This window comes from Staurois parvus, unplaced genomic scaffold (genome assembly GCF_062004578.1).
Source record: "Staurois parvus isolate SC_StPar_1 unplaced genomic scaffold, SC_StPar_1.0 ptg000096l, whole genome shotgun sequence".
Taxonomy (NCBI): Eukaryota; Metazoa; Chordata; class Amphibia; order Anura; family Ranidae; genus Staurois; species Staurois parvus.
In genome coordinates this window covers 12,401,493-12,418,751 of record NW_028317892.1, presented here as the reverse complement: position 1 = coordinate 12,418,751, position 17,259 = coordinate 12,401,493, and the positions used below count along the sequence as shown (strand labels likewise).

The window sequence follows — 17,259 nt, the reverse complement described above, 5'->3', positions numbered from 1 at the left end:
CTGTTCTGACATTCTTGTACCTCAAGAAATTAGATTGGCCGTCAGTACTCCAGGATTGATCAATATTCAGATATATCCCAGTTTGTGAACTCTATAACCTTCCTACAGACTAATGCAGGCCATAGATGGTTTGTTGATTTTCGCACTGTTAGTGGGGCAATGGCATCGACCGATTTTCGTGGTTCCTCATTTCGTTTCTCGGTCATGCTGGAAAATTCATGAAAAACGGCCGATTTTCAAAATCATTGGTGGCAACATCGGATTACAGAACGAACGATGGTTCGCTTTTCGGAACGAAAAATCATCTGATAGACGAACCGTCTATGGCCTGCATTAATAATACACCCTAATTTGGGTTATTTTCACCAAAGAAATGTAGCAGAATACATCTTGGCCTAAATTTATTTAGAATTATTTATCTGCAAACTTTTATAACAAAGTTTTTTTTCTTTTCAAAAATTTCAGTCTTTTTTTGTTAATTTAGCAAAAAAAAAAACCCTCAGCAGTGATTAAATGCCACCAAAAGAAAGCTCTAGTTGTGTGTAGAAAATGATAAAAATTTTAGTTTGGGTTCAGTGTTGCATGACCGCGCAATTGTCATTCAAGTGTGACAGCACTGGAAATTGGCCTGGGCAGGAAGGGGGTATAAGTGCCCGGTATGGAAGAGGTTAAAGATTTAAAAACATAAAAGGGAAATTTACCAAGATTGGAGCAGCTGTGCGTAGCAACCAATCAACTTCCTTCTTTCATACTGAAAGGTTACCTGAACCAGCTGAAGACAGCATTTGATTGGTTGCACAGTTGATCAGCTTTATTCGATTCCTTCCATATCGTTCTACCTTGACTGGGTATATGAGGGGAACACAAAATACATACATAGGAAGCCCTTATTGTAAAGCAACCTCGAAGAGGCACTCACTTTTCAGCTTGGGATAAAAGTTTCTGCCCTTCCGGGGGGAGCCTCCTACTCACGAACACCTTCATGAGCTGCTGCATAGCTTTCATTGCCTGCTAGGAAGGAGAAAGCCGGAGAGAGGAGGAGGAGGAGCTACTGTGACTGCACGGAGGTCAACTGCCTCGAGTCTCACTGATCAAGGCTGCTTCATAGATTCTAGAGAAGTCTGCAGCGCCATCTAGTGTATCCGAGCGTTACTTCATATAAAGGCACTGCTAAGACACTACAGCTGTCCAAATCTTTGCTGCACACATGGGACTGGACATCCAAATACCACCCAAACCTACCTACAAGACATGACATTGAATTGTGTGAAAGCAGCAATGCTCCCCATACTCTTCTTTAAGGTCTAGGATACTGGAAACAGCAGTTTTTCCTGGTCTTGCAGACCGCACTCCCCTACACTCTGGCAGTGAACTGCCAATTATTATACAGGATTTATTATACAGGATTTATATAGCGCCAACAGTTTGCTCAGCAATATAACGGGAGACAATACAGCAACAATACAGTTCAACACAAGAGGCCTGCTCCTTGGAGCTTACAATCTAAGAGGGAGGGGATCAGCATGCATACGTCCAATGCAAGGGCTATAGATCCTGCATTGGTCTTGATGACTTCAAGGGCATCCAAATGGCAGAGCGTGAGAGAGAATAGGCAGCGGAGACTGATCTTACAGCCTGGAATGGAGGATTGACTGAGTAACATGCTCTATGCACCCCCCCAATAAACAAGCATTTAACCCTTGCAGTGTGAGGGCAGTCCCATGTTTATTCCTAGAGTTCAGTATTAAAGTATTACTAAACCCAGGACCTGCATTCACTATATCTGGTCTCCCACAGTACACACAACATGGAAATTTAATTATTTTAATAAATATAAACTGCTAAATACCTTTTCTCATCAGCAGTCTTGTGGCTTCTATCAGTGTCCAGCCGAGCACTTGTTAAAGCTTGTAGGAGGAGTTTTCATTCTCCCCTAATCTCCTAGACTGTAAGCTCTAACGAGCAGGGCCCTCTGTTTCCTCTTATACCAAATTGTATTGTAACTGCAATGTCTACCTTCATTTTGTAAAACGCTGTGCAGGGGCAGACTGACAATTCATGGGGCCCCCGGGCAATAGGGGATCATGGGGCCCCTGTGTCCTTTACCAAACTCAAAAAAGCCTATGAAAAAGGTACCAGGGGCATCTCATGGGGACCCCTACTGACCCCGGGCCCTCAGGCAGTGCCCAAGTTTCCAAATGGTCAGTCCGCCCCTGGCGCTGTGCAAACTGTTGGAGCTATATAAACCCTGTGAAATAAAAATAATGATGAAATTGCAGGACCCCTGACCCCCTGTCTGGACAGTGCTGATTGGTCTGGTGCTGATCACATACACCCGCCCAAGAAAAAAATAACTAACAATATGCACCAAACTGAGCATGTGCAGAGGTGTGTCCTAGGGCTCTGTACTATCAGCAGATGGACTGGGGACTATGGAAGAAGGGGAGGATCAGAGAAGACAGGATCAAACAGCCTTTTTACACAATGCGAAGGGCTAACGCCTTAGGTTCCACAGTGGACGTTTTTACAGCTGCTGTTTTTGGCTTTTGGCGTTTTTTTCAAAAGCCAGTAAACTCCCCAGCATGTTGTCCTATGTGTCCATGTAAGCATAGGCTTTAATCAGTGTTTTTTGGCAGGGGCATTTTTGTCTGGAAAAAAAAACAGAACTAGTGGATTTCTATGTGAGTTATTTAGCTGTAAAAACACTCTAACACTGGTAAATGCAGAAAAACGCAGGAAAGCTGAGTTTTGGGGGTTTGTTTTAGCAAAAATTTAAATTTTTTGTGTAAAAACAGCAAACGCAGAAAAACGCAGCTAAACGCTAATGCAAAAACGCTGAAAAACTCACGGTTTAACGTGACTTTACACAGTTAACGCTACCAGTTTTATTAAAACGCCAGTGTGCATGGAGTCTTACAAGCGTGCTTTACTGCATATACAGATGGATTTTACTGTTGCGACTTTAGTAGTATATAACCTTTGACTTAGAGTAGAACTACTTTTTTTCATTTTGAATACAACAAATGAGGGTTATAACTGCTGTCAGATTTCTTACGCCATCTGTATCCCAGCTCCCTTGCTCCCTGTAAAGGATTGGCACCTTTGGGGTGTGGAGGAGGAGTGGGTACCCTATTTTGACAGGTATCCACTCCCACTTTGGCTGCGATAGCCTAGGCGAAGTTTCCTCCCTCCCCGTAGTCTTCTGGGACACATGAAAGATCCCAGAAGACTTCAAGACCATTCACAAGGGGCAGCGCTACTTGTGCATGCGCAGTGGGCACCCAGCTGTGAAGCTGCAAGCTGTCACAGCCGGGTGCTCACACTTAAGATGCCGGAACCGGGGACAGAGGTGGGGCCCATGAATCCAGCTGTGGTGAGGACACCGCTGGATCGAGGCACAGGTGAGTGTTTGTTTTTTAAAGGTCAGCAGCTACAGTTTTGTAGCTGCTGAGTTTTATTTTTTTAGATTTTGACTGGAGCTTTGCTTTAAAGTAAAACTACTTATTTTTAATTTTGAATAGAACAAGGGAGGGTTATAACCCCTGCCAATTTTTTTCCCCTTCTGTGTTCCATTGGTGAGATTTCCCTTCACTTCCTGTCCCATAGCCAAACAGGAAGTGATAGGATATCCCAGCAAATTAACTTATTGCCAACTGCACACTGTAGGCATACTGCTACATTATGGGCTGGCTGCACAGAATCACATATCTATGCGTGATTTGCCATTTCCAAGTAGGGGGCATGTGTGCGCCCACCCAGTTGTGGTCTCACTGGTTCGCTTACATGCCGATCACTGGGTCCCAACTAATGATTCATGGCTGGGACCCTCTGATCATCAGAGCAAGTGAAAGGAGAGAGATCTGTGTTGTTAACAACACAGATCTCTCTACTGACAGTGGAGATGTGCCAGTTTTGGTCTCCATGAAAAGCAGGGAGACAAAAACAGGCACGTTCCTTAGTAAAACAGTACACAGTGCGGTTATGTGCCATGGGCTGATGAAGGAGCATGCATGCTCCAAACACGTGAAACGCCTACTGCTACTGTACCTAGAGCTGACATCACTCCCGCCTGCCCTGAGGATCCACAGCAACCAGGAAGTACTGGGAACCACCAGCAAAGCCGAGGACAGTGTTTTGGAGACCTGCCTGCAGTTGGACTGGCCAGGAGTTGCACAGTTTGACAAGCACTCATTTGGCTACTACTATTGTGAATTGCCAGTTTTGTGGAAATAAATTATTTGCTTACATTGCTGCACTTAGATGGCGGTGCTTCTCTCTTTTTTATGTTAGCCCAAATAAAATACTATCCTCATTTTCCAAAGCACCATAACCCACATATTCCAAAATATGTTGTATGTTTCACAAAGTTATGAAGGAATTGATAACTGGATCACATACAGTATAATGTAGTTCTTTGCGTGCATACTTTTTGCCTTTTACAATTTTATCAGCAAATATATATGCATCATCAGCAACAAAACAAAACAACATATTTAAGATGAATTCATAATTTTATTGCAGGGAATAACATGTAATATATTGAAAAGCAGCAACTTTATACAGTATATGCACAGGAAAGACTTCCAAATCATAGCTGTCAAAAATGTAGATTTTCACGTAATGAGGACATTGACAGAAATGTCTTACTGTTGCTAAGCCTATCCAAAGTGGACTGAAATGCTAAAAGATGTGTGGCTCATACTACTTTCCAGAGCAGGTGGGTTTTGGTGTTGGGGGGATTCAGCCCCGATACTTTATTGATGGGGTTATGTTTGGGTTAAATTTAGAGTTTAGTTTTCATTTGGGGTTTAAAGAGTTAAGTTTTAGGTTGATTTTTAGGGTTCAGATGAAATATTAGGGGTTCATGTTTATAGTTAGTATTATAGCTATGTATTAATATGTATTATTATTATTATTATTATATATAGTTATATATTAGTTAGTATTAGTATTAGGCAGCAAGTGTTGAGACACGTTAAGCTAGTTAAGTTTTAGGTTGATTTTTAGGGTGCAGATGAAATATTAGGGGTTAATTTTTATAGTTAGTATTAGTTAGTATTTTAGTTATATATTATTATAGTTATATATTATTATATTATTGTATAGTTATACATTAGTTAGTAATAGGCAGCAAGTGAGGCAGTAAGTGTAAGGCCTGGTTCACACCTATGCGATTTTCAATGCATTTTCAGTTTTGCAGAAACACACTACAGTCCATTTAACATGGTTTCCTATGGGCTATGTTCACATCTGTGCGTTTTCCACCGGTGCTGTTTTTGGTAAGGGTCAGGGACATTTTTCCGCAGCAGATTTTTTGGTTCCATAGACTTCAATGGAAATGCAGATGAAATGCCTAAAAACGCAGTGGTTGCTTTTATGATGCGTTCCGCTGTGTTTTTGCCGATTTCCCCCTCACGAGAACAGATACCTCCCAAAGACACAAAACACATCAAAATGCACTCGGAACACGCATCAACTGCAACCTGCGTAGATGTGAAACAAGGAAAAGAAGCGCACCAAACTTGTGCACTACCTGGAAGGTATCTTTATTGATTCAAAATAGATGTATACTCCCAAACAACTTCAGCAACAAAAGTATATCAAAGTCCAAAGCGACCTGGTATACATCTATTTTTGAATTAATAAAGCTACCAGACAGGTAGTGCACTAGGCTGGTGTGCCCTCTCTTCCTTGTTTTACAGTGTTTCATCTGGGTTTTTTCCCAACCCTTAGGCTAGGTTCATATATGTGCGGGTGATGCCACTGTGGATCTGCACAAAAATCTGTGCAGCCGCACCAGAATGCGGACCCGCACGCAGCCCGCACTGGAAATCACATCCGCACTGGGAACTTTGATTCCCCTGTGAGCTGCGTTTTCCAAAGAAGTGCAGGGACTTCTCTGCATGTCCCAGGGCACGGGAGTTAATTCAAATGAATGGGCTCTTGTGCCCGTGCAAAACGCAGCCCGCAGGAATGCACATATGTGAACCAAGGGTTAGAGGACAGCAAAGCCTGTGCCACCATTTAAATAACTAAGGACCTGACATCCATCTATCACCAGAACACCACTCTTGAGCGCAGGGGATTTTTGTTTTTTCTGCAGAGATGTGAACCAGGCCTAAATAGTCATGGGCTGAGTTAAAGCTGAAGTCTAGGAATGATTTTTGTTTGGCACAATCTAAATATGCATGTGGAAGGTGACAATCACTGTAGTGATCACCGCTACTGTAGCGATTGCCACAATCTTTTGGGTCCTGTGCGGAGCAGCTTCCCTTCTGCATAGTGACCACAGGGATTGCTCACTCGGTACTGCTGCCATTCACCAATTGCCTTATATTTTTATATATATTTGATTGGACAAGGTGGAACAATGATCTCCACTCGATCCCCACTTCATCCAATTACTTAAATTCCTTTATTTTTTTTCAAGCAGTGTATATATTGTATATATAGAAATCTCCAATGTTATAACCTAGCGGAGTGAACAACAATTTTTTAGAACTACATTAGGTAAGAAAACATTTTGCACAGTTATGCTGTGTAGCAGTATAACCCACATAGAGGGAAGGATTTAAGAATGACTAAATATTTTCCTCTTCGTCTATAGAAAACGTGTGAGCAGCATTCAGTTTGTGTCAGTTTTAGGCTACAATCAACCTGGTGTTAATTATAAACAGAATTTCTCTGGTTAATATAGTGGTTAGTAGATGTAATGTTCAGGTCTATACTAGCTCAATGGCACTTCTTTGGGCATTGGGTCTCCTTTCAATCCTGATAAAAGATTATTTGCTGCAAGTGCAGCCATGGCATTCCGGGTTTCCACAGTGGCACTGGCAATGTGGGGAAGAATAACTGCAAGAAAGAAAAAAATACAATGTACCAGGTAAACCACATTGATTATAAAATATATTATGACATAAATTTGAAATATATTTTATACTTTCATATTTTAAAATAGCATATGTTTGGGTATTGAATGTCAGGAGTGCTAATTTCTATTTCAATATTTTTATTAAAGAAGTTTTGTTTTTATAATACAACAAGCTCATGATACGCCCACGCAGGGGCAGAGCAGAACAATAACATACATAAGCAGATACAAGTCGGCAGGGTATATTGGCTAAATAATGGAACATCCAATGACATCAAGGAGGGACGGCAAAAAGCCGAACCAAATAGTAGCAGCAACAATGCATCATATTTCCAGAAAAAAAAAACAAAAAGGAAAAACCCCTACCGAGAAGTATCAACTCAGAACATACGGAAAAGGAAAAAAAAAAAAACCCAAACTGATAGAAAAAAAGGAAAAAGAAAATATAAAAACATAGAAAGAAATAAGGAAGAAAGAAAAATTCAGAGAGAAAACATGGAAGAAAGGAAGACTAGAAGAGTCACGGATCCAGGGCTAGCACAGGCAGCGACTATAAGAGGCCATAACTAGTAGGAGGCAGGGATGGCAGGGAATAACGTATCCAAGGTTCCCAAACCTTAAGGAATCTTGGATGAGAATCTTGAAGAATGCTAGACATCTGTTCATTGATCAGCATAGCATTCATCCAGGTCTTCACCCCCTGGAAGACAACCTAAGGGGTTCTCCAAGCTTGAGCTATAGCACGTTTGGCCGAAATGAATAGGTAGGATGCCAATTGCTGCTGAGACCTAGACAGACCCAAAATTGGGCAATAAAGGAGGGCCACCCTTGCATCCCTACGGACCGTAATATGAAATAGCGTTTGCCGCAAACCGAAAACCCTAGACCAGAAGCCTATCAATCGTAGGCACGACCACCAAATGTGCACGACGTCCCCGCATAGAATACAGTTCCGGAAACACCTATCTCCGCCAGTCGGATTAAAGGAAGCAGTCGGAGCCGGGACCCAGTACCACTGCAGGAGAACTTTATAGGCTGCCTCAAGAGTGACAGTATTGAGGAGTGCTAATTTCAACCACAAAGCAGCAGCAGTATGACAGCTAATTAAAATGTATTGAAAAGTATGACATCCTCTTCAGTGCTTTGATTCCACTTCTTTCGATATTGGCTAATAAGTAAACATCAGTCTGGGGAAAACTAAAAATTCTTTTAAAAAAATTATTTTGTTCTTACATTTTTCCTGCGTTGTACGTCCTCTTATTGGCTGCCAGACAAGAAATGTCATGTTGAAGATTACTGGTAACATCTTTAAAAGCTGCAAGTACTTTTTTTCAAATACAACAGAGGACTAAAGCTAACCATATAGTGATATATTTTTATTTCCAGCAGTCTGCAGGCTGAACAAAAAAATTCTAACAGATTCCTCCATCCAGGCTAACAGTATGGATAGACAAATTTACCCTGCTGGACTATTGTATTCTGACAGCCAGCACTAGTGGCTGTCAAAATACTTGATCAGCAACTGCATCTGATTGGATGCAGCGCTGTTTAGCTGATAATTTTGAGTTTGGCTATTTTGATTTTTCAGTTTAAGGATGGGGGCTGTCAGGGCCACCCACTTAGCAAATTTTGGCCAGTTCTTCAAGACATTTGAACATTGTATGGCCACTGTAAAGTGGTTGTAAACCCTTATATATTACCCAGTGAAGTGACTGGCATCAGGTGATACACAAAGATGAAACAAATCCTCCTACATGTTATACTTGTGTGCAGTCATCTCTTCTCCAGATCAGTTCAAAGTACACAGATTAAAGGCTATTTCTTAGCAGTAGAAGGCAGGGGACAGAGATCTGATGTCACACACTGCAAAGCTAGAGCACAGTGAGAGGAAGGAACACACTCCCCTGTACACAGGCTCATAGAGAAACAAACACAGCTGTAGCTGTCAGTCACTTGTGTGCTGGAAGGGGGTGGGGCTGTCACTTGGGATTCTGTTGTGTCAGCTGAACCTATTAGGAGTGACAGATAGCAGGGGGAAGAGACACCAGAGCAAAATGACACTTGGTGCTTTGGATTGAGGAATGTACACACTATAAAAGGATATGCTTTATTAATTTTTCACATTAGAGGTTTGCAACTACTTGTATTTGTTACTGACTGGTTGCAGACTTACAGTGATCATTATGTGACTTGCCAGGGACTCTAAACCACTGATCTATTTAAAAAAAGAGTGACTCCATGCAGTTGTAAATTAGGTTGCCTCAACATCTGAATATATATAACTACACTATGGAACTTTTTCTTCTCCATGTCCTCTAAAAATGCAATAATAAATTACGGTAATTGCATAGTAAATGGGTAACAAGCAAATAGGAAAAAGAAATAGATGCAAAGAAAATGGATAAAAAAAATAAAAATTTTGTGGAGTGATAGAAGGTATCTGTCTCCTAAATGCAAAACTTTTCAGAAACATATCAAAGAAAATTATTTTACTGTGCCTTTAGAAAACAAATTATTCTATTTGGAAAGAACACATTGCAGCTGAATGGGGCAGAAAATCATATAATGTGTGTGTGTGTATATATATATATATATATATTGTGACAGTATGAACGGCAAAGTGATGGATGGACGATATGTGTCACCTCGCATGAGGTCATATTGTGAGGTGTAAGGTGGAGTCCACTCCGGGTTTTTGGGGCCACAATGGCAGAGGTGGTTCCGGACCAGAGTTTGGGCTCCACTGATGTCCACCAACAGGTGCTATAAAAAGGGCAGGGCTGGAGCAAGGAGTCGCTCGTGGCCTGGGACTCAGAGAGGTATTCTGAGAGAGCTGTGTGTATGGATTATACCTACAAGAAAAGGTTTGTTGTTACTTTGTTTTGGTGACAGGGAGAAGCCCTTCACCTCTGAGAGAGGAATCACCTGCTGTTTAGTTAGTGCCTGGATGGTGAGGGTTTATTTTGATGTTTTGTTTATTTTTGATATTTCTTGCAAACCTTTTTAATAAAACTGACATCCAGTCAGATTTTGACGAAAGCCTGCTGTGCGGTCTACCTTTGTCCCAGGGAAGGAGATCCCCCACCTGAGCTAACCCCCCACATATGGTGGATTTGGCGGGCATCTTCCTGAGCAAGTGGGAAGATGGAGGAAATAATAAGAGCCTTGCTGCAGGCCAATGCAGCACAACGGGAGACAAATCGCCAGTTTGCGGAAGCCCAACAGGCACAACATGAAGCCCAACAGGCACAACATGAAGCCCAACAGGCACAACATGAAGCCCAACAAGCAGACCGAGAGCTCCTTAAGCAGGTGGCCCAACACCTATTAGAATTAAAGAAGGAATCTGCAGACCTGCTGCCAGGGGAGCAGAAAATGGTGCGGGCCAGCTATGTGTTGCAGAAAATGACACCTGCGGATGATGTGGAGGCCTACCTCACCACTTTTAAAAGAGTTGCTGTTCGGGAAGGATGGAAAAAGGAGCAATGGGCAGGACTGCTTGCACCATTTTTGACAGGGGAATCCCAAAAAGCCTATTTTGACCTGGAACCAGGGGATGCCCAGGACTATGAGAAACTAAAGACTGAGGTCCTTGCACGCCTGGGTGTCACCATTGCAGTCCGGGCTCAGCAGGTGCATCAGTGGCATTACAGGGCTGACAAACCACCCAGATCTCAGATGTTCGATCTGATACATCTCTCCAAAAAGTGGCTCCAGCCAGAGGTATTGTCAGGCCCTCAGATTGTGGAGCGGGTGGTCATGGACCAATATTTGCGTGCACTCCCTGCCACTTTGAGGAAGTGGGTCGGCCGTGGAGACCCTAAATATGCAAACGAGCTGGTGGACCTGGTGGAGAGATATGCAGCCGCTGAGGACTTTTTTCATTCACCTGGGCCGTACCCCAAGGTCACTAGGGGTGGAAAACTATCCGGAGGATCCGGTAAGACTGTTCCATGGGCCAAAGGCTCAGAAAAAATTGATAAGACTATTGTGTCAGATAATGAGACTGTAGGCTTAGGACCTAGAGACTGGCCAAATAGGTCAGGAAGGTCCCCAAAGCCATTTAGAGGTCTAAGCACTGAACATATAATCTGTTATCGTTGTCATGCGTTAGGTCATATTGCTGCAAACTGTCCTTTAAATGATGAACCTATGCAATGTGAAAATGCTTATCTAGGAAAACGCATGTCTCTTTTTGCACAGGTGGTATGTACTGCAGCATGTCAGAAACGCATGGAAAAACAAATGTGTGTGATTGCCATTGATGAAAAGCCAGTAACTGCTCTGCTAGACTCGGGTAGTGTTGTGACCTTAGTAAAAAGTGACTTGGTAAACCCTGCAAGCTTACACCCTAGCACTATTGGAGTTATTTTTATTCATGGTGATACACGTAATTACCAGACTGCTCTGGTGGAGATTGGTACTCCCTGGGGCCCTGTGACCCATTCTGTGGGGGTGGTGCCCTCTCTGCTTCATGAAGCCATAGTGGGGAGAGATTTTCCCCATTTCTGGAAGTTATGGGATAAGGAGGGGAGTCAGGAGGACCGAGCTCCCCCTGCTGGGGAAACGCCGGAAACTCCTGAACTCACTCCTGACCCCTTTGACTGCCGAGTGGAAGTGGAAACTGTGGGTGTGACCGAGGAAGGCGTAGATCTTTTCCCTTTCTCTGCAATGGCTGGGGAGCAGGAGGAGTTGGATCCAACCCCAGACATTGAGGATATAGAACAAGAGATGATCGCTGGCTCTAGTGAGAGTGGACAGAATGTGGTGCCTGACCTAGAGGTCAGAAAAGAGGATTTTTGTACGGAACAACTGAAAGATTCCACACCTAATAGAGCCCGTGAAAACATTAAAATGATTGATGGGGAACCAGTTGAAAATGATGTAGCGGTGTCTTTTCCCTACATGGCTCTTAACAATAACTTGCTGTATCAAGTGGTAAAGCAAGGGGAGGAGGTGGTAGAACAGTTAGTGGTCCCCAAACCCTTTCGCCGGATGGTACTGGATTTAGCCCATGGGCATATAATGGGTGGACACCTGGGTGTAGAGAAAACCAAGGAGAGAATAACCCAGAGATTCTTCTGGCCAGGCTTACATGGAGACGTCAAAGCGCATTGTGAGTCATGCCCAGAATGTCAATATTCTGCGCCCTCACCCCATTTTCGCAGTCCGCTAGTACCTCTACCCATAATTGAAGTACCATTTGAAAGAGTGGGCATGGACCTAGTGGGTCCAGTAGTAAAGTCTTCCCGGGGCCATCAGCACATACTGGTGATACTTGACTATGCCACCCGGTATCCTGAAGCCATCCCCTTGCGTAATACCTCAGCTAAAAATATCGCCAAAGAGCTTGTCCGGGTGTTTAGTCGTGTAGGTATTCCAAAGGAGATATTAACGGATCAGGGCACGCCGTTTATGTCTAGAGTTATGAAAGAGTTATGCAAATTGTTCAAAATCTCCCATCTCCGTACCTCGGTCTACCACCCCCAAACCGATGGGCTTGTGGAGAGGTTTAACAAGACCCTTAAGAATATGTTAAAAAAGGTGGTGGACAAAGATGGGAGAAATTGGGATTTTTTGCTACCATATCTCATGTTTGCTATACGAGAAGTACCTCAGGCATCTACAGGATATTCACCTTTTGAATTACTGTATGGTAGACATCCCAGGGGATTGCTAGATGTTGCAAAAGAAACCTGGGAGGGAGAGTCCACCCCCTATAGAAGTGTCATCGAGCATATCTCACAGATGCAGGATAGAATCGCAGCTGTCATGCCGCTTGTACGGGAACACATGGAGCAAGCCCAGGAGGTCCAGAGAAGGGTTTATAACCGGGGTGCCAGGATCCGTACCTTCAACCCTGGGGATAGAGTGCTGGTGCTAGTCCCCACCGTGGAAAGTAAATTCCTCGCAAAGTGGCAAGGTCCCTTTGAAATTAGGGAGAAAGTGGGGGAAGTAAATTATAAAGTTTACCAGCCAGGAAAAAGGAAACCCGAACAAATCTATCATGTTAATCTCTTAAAACCTTGGAAAGACAGGGAAAGTTTGTTGGCAGTACCAAGCCCCCAAAAGGACGTGGTTCCCGTGGCCCCTCAGGTGCCTATAACAGAAACCTTGTCAGTAGCCCAACAAAATGATGTTAAGGAGTTTGTGAGGAAAAATGGAGATTTCTTCTCCCCCCTACCTGGACTGACGACTGTCATACAGCATGACATAGTTACCCAGCCCGGGGTCCGTGTAAATGTCAAGCCCTATAGAATACCCGAGGCCAGACGGGAAGCGGTGACAAAGGAAATAAAGGACATGTTAGAGTTGGGAGTGATTGAGGAATCTCACAGTGAGTGGTCAAGTCCCATAGTGTTGGTCCCAAAACCAGATGGAACCATTCGTTTCTGTAATGATTTCAGGAAACTGAACAGTGTGTCTAAGTTTGATGCATACCCGATGCCTCGGGTGGATGAGCTCATTGACAGGTTGGGAACGGCTCGGTACATAACCACCTTAGATCTGACCAAAGGCTACTGGCAGATTCCTTTAACAGAGGCTGCAAAAGAAAAGACGGCATTCTCCACCCCCGAGGGGTCCTTTCAGTATAAGCGGATGCCGTTTGGTTTGCATGGGGCTCCTGCATCATTCCAAAGGATGATGGACAAGACGTTGAGACCACATCGCCAATATGCAGCTGCCTATTTGGACGATGTCGTCATCCACAGTCCAGACTGGGAATCTCATTTGTCCCGCTTGCAAGCGGTCGTAGATTCGCTGCGGGAAGCAGGTCTTACCGCCAACCCCAAGAAGTGTGCCATAGGCTTGGAGGAGGCCAAATATCTTGGCTACATCATTGGTCGAGGTCTCATTAGGCCTCAGATCAATAAAATTGAGGCGATTCAAAAGTGGCCCCAACCTGTAAATAAAAAGCAAGTCCGAGCATTTCTTGGAATCACGGGGTACTACAGGCGGTTTATTCCCAATTTTGCCACCATTGCAGCCCCACTGACAGATCTGACAAAAGGTAGGGGTCGGTCATGATCAAGTGGAATCCCGAGGCGGAGACCGCATTTCAAAGGCTGAAACAAGCTCTCTGTGCTCAACCTGTGCTTGTGACTCCAGATTTCACAACAGAGTTTGTGGTACAGACTGATGCCTCTGATGTGGGACTAGGTGCTGTCCTGTCCCAAATCAGAGATGGGGAGGAGCACCCTGTGGTCTTCCTAAGTAGAAAGCTCAACAAACATGAGAGAAACTATGCCATTGTGGAGAAGGAATGTTTGGCCATCAAATGGGCCTTGGAGGCCCTGAAATATTACCTGTTAGGAAGACCGTTCAAGTTGGTTACTGATCATGCCCCGCTCAAATGGATGTGTGATAATAAGGAAAAAAACAGTCGAGTGACAAGGTGGTTTCTCGCGCTACAAGTGTTCAAATTCACAGTGGAACACAGAGCGGGGAAACTGCAAAATAATGTAGATGCCCTTTCCCGGGTCCATTGCCTGGTTGGGACAGTTGCTCAGCCGCAGGGGCTTGAGCAGAGGGGGGGGATATGTGACAGTATGAACGGCAAAGTGATGGATGGACGATATGTGTCACCTCGCATGAGGTCATATTGTGAGGTGTAAGGTGGAGTCCACTCCGGGTTTTTGGGGCCACAATGGCAGAGGTGGTTCCGGACCAGAGTTTGGGCTCCACTGATGTCCACCAACAGGTGCTATAAAAAGGGCAGGGCTGGAGCAAGGAGTCGCTCGTGGCCTGGGACTCAGAGAGGTATTCTGAGAGAGCTGTGTGTATGGATTATACCTACAAGAAAAGGTTTGCTGTTACTTTGTTTTGGTGACAGGGAGAAGCCCTTCACCTCTGAGAGAGGAATCACCTGCTGTTTAGTTAGTGCCTGGATGGCGAGGGTTTATTTTGATGTTTTGTTTATTTTTGATATTTCTTGCAAACCTTTTTAATAAAACTGACATCCAGTCAGATTTTGACGAAAGCCTGCTGTGCGGTCTACCTTTGTCCCAGGGAAGGAGATCCCCCACCTGAACTAACCCCCCACAATATATATATATATTTATTTATTTATGTGTACAAGAATGAACTTGACCCTAGGTTTACTCATAAGCGTTGTGTGTTTATTCAGTTTTGTAGTGCAATTCAGTCATTAACTGTGGTCCGGATCAGAGCGGTTCACAATGCATTTTATAATAAATAGTAATTCATTTTTGAGACAATTTCACTACAGTTGCAATTTTGGATTTGGATTTCTCATGGAAAGAGTCTCTCTCTCTCTCTCTCTCTCTCTCTCTCTCTCTCTTTCTCTCTCTTTTTTTTTTTTTTTTTCTCTAGCTCTCATTCTCTCTCTCTCTCATCTCTTACATATGAACACCTACACGTTTCACATGCGGTTCCTATTGTAGCACCCTCCTAGTCAGCTAAGGGGAGCTAGACTCCAAGTGTTAGCAAGGAGGGCTGAATAGCAGCCTGCCTGTGATAGCTAGCAGAGTTAAATCATGGTCAGAGCTGAGAGACTTTGCAGACCAGCCCTCTGGAATTTCCCCCTGTCCTAGAACTTTGGAGAATGGTCTAGAAGCAGTGGGTGGATCTGAAGAGTGATTGGTCTGTACTTTTAGAGGATTCTGGCCAATCCCCAACAGGAGGCTTGGCAAGGGGCCAGGACAACCTTTAAGAGTAAAGGAGCCTGCTCAGCAGAAGGAGAGTTTGGATAGAAGAGGAATATGTGAAGCTGAGGAGCAGGAGACTAAGAGGGGGCTCATATGGGAGGGGGCTCACCTCCAGGCAGAAGGACCTGGGAAGGCTGAAAGCTTAAGACTTCACTGGCCCCCTGAGAGAGGACCAGGACTGAGAGAGCACCTGTGTGGCAGGGAAGGAGCAGCTTAGCTAGAAGGCCTGGCAGCAGCAACCAACCCAGCAGCAACACAGGAGAAGAACTAAGTGTGTACACCTGCACCCCTGGGCCAGATAGGGAAAGGAGGCACTTTAGTGGGAAGCTGGATTAGCCTGCCACCCCCGACTGTTTCACCATTTATGTGGCGAACACCTGATCCCCTGCTCAGGGATTCCTCCAGACAGCTGGGTAAAGAAGAGGATTTATCTGGGATCTGGGGTGTTAGTACAGGAGATACTGGCTAACTCTAAAGAAGAGACTGATTCCTGTAACTTCTGTACATAGTTCAGGAAGTTGTCCTCAGTTTCTCAGTTCCCTTGGGCATTTCGTACACCCCTTACCCTATCCAACTTGAAATCCCCCTAATAAACATAAAAAAACAAGCTCAAGGACTGGTTACTGACTCCTGAGTGCAAGTCGGTGTGGAAATGCATGTTGCCTGACTGTGCAGGACTATATGGGGACCCAAAACTTCAGCAATTCCTAAGGGGGTAGTGCTACACCATTAAAGTTTATAGATCACAAATTGGGATTGCACAGCTCCACACTTGCACACAACCCTTTTTAAAACCGCACTATGGCTGCAATAAGCATGTGCAAACTCCCTCTAAAGCAGTGTTTCTCAACTCCAGTCCTCATGGACCCCCAACAGGTCATGTTTTCAGGATTTCCCTCAGATGAAACAGCTGTGGTAATTACTAAGGCAGTGAAACTGATCAAATCACCTGTGCAAAATAATGGAAATCCTGAAAACATGACCTGTTGGGGGTCCATGAGGACTGGAGTTGAGAAACACTGCTCTAAAGGAACAAATTTCAGTTGTTTTGTGAATCCACCAGTTAAAAATGCATACGAAAACATGTGTGAACTAGGGTTTAACTGGTGACCTGCTGCTGATTTTACATTGAAAGATAGATTTGTATGTGTTAGTCACATTAATCACACCGTGAACTTTGGGCAAGGAAACTGGGAGCTGAAGAGAACTATTAAAAGAATATATAGTCATACACTTGTGTGGTCATTACTGCCCTTAGGGTGTTTGGTAAAGAAGAAGAGTATTTGGCGTTGAGTGGTTCAGATTAAATTTGTGAAAGTCTAAACATCTGCACCAAAGGGGTATCAGGGAAGAAGGGATGTAGGGTGGCTTGGAAGAGAGGCCAAAACACACTTTACGGAGGTCCATGGATTTGAAGTGGCCCATTGAATAAAACATGTTAAACTACTAAAAAAACTCTGAGAGTTTAATTCTACTTTAACCACTTGAGCTCACAAATCTTTAGGTACAGCAACACTTACCACAATTTTTCAATTTGAAAAGTGGATGATCTGTAGGTAGGGGTTCTGGCACTGTAACATCAAGACCAGCAGCCGCAATCTGTTTAGTTACCAGAGCCTGGTAAAGATCTTCCTGGTTTACCACAGCTCCCCTGTGTGGCAAAGATGCATATTAAAATCCAAAGATACACTTCAGTTCAGACAGCTGATAGAGTTTAGC

The 17,259-nt window shown here is 43.9% G+C and overlaps 2 protein-coding genes across 2 annotated transcripts in view; both read right to left on the bottom strand.

Moving 5' to 3' along the window:
• LOC149467999 (glyoxylate reductase/hydroxypyruvate reductase-like) overlaps positions 1–1,067 on the bottom strand; it is a 49,079-nt gene extending 48,012 nt beyond the window's left edge. Inside the window, exon 1 of the mRNA XM_089670909.1 lies at positions 920–1,067. Coding sequence (XP_089527035.1) covers positions 920–1,005 — 86 coding nt within the window. The 5' untranslated portion in view covers positions 1,006–1,067. The remainder of the gene's footprint in view (positions 1–919) is intronic.
• A 3,425-nt stretch (positions 1,068–4,492) lies between these two features.
• LOC149467998 (glyoxylate reductase/hydroxypyruvate reductase-like) overlaps positions 4,493–17,259 on the bottom strand; it is a 38,052-nt gene continuing 25,285 nt past the window's right edge. Inside the window, exons 8-9 of the mRNA XM_089670906.1 lie at positions 17,061–17,191; positions 4,493–6,852 (exon numbers count right to left, since the gene is read on the bottom strand). Coding sequence (XP_089527032.1) covers positions 6,728–6,852; positions 17,061–17,191 — 256 coding nt within the window. The 3' untranslated portion in view covers positions 4,493–6,727. The remainder of the gene's footprint in view (positions 6,853–17,060; positions 17,192–17,259) is intronic.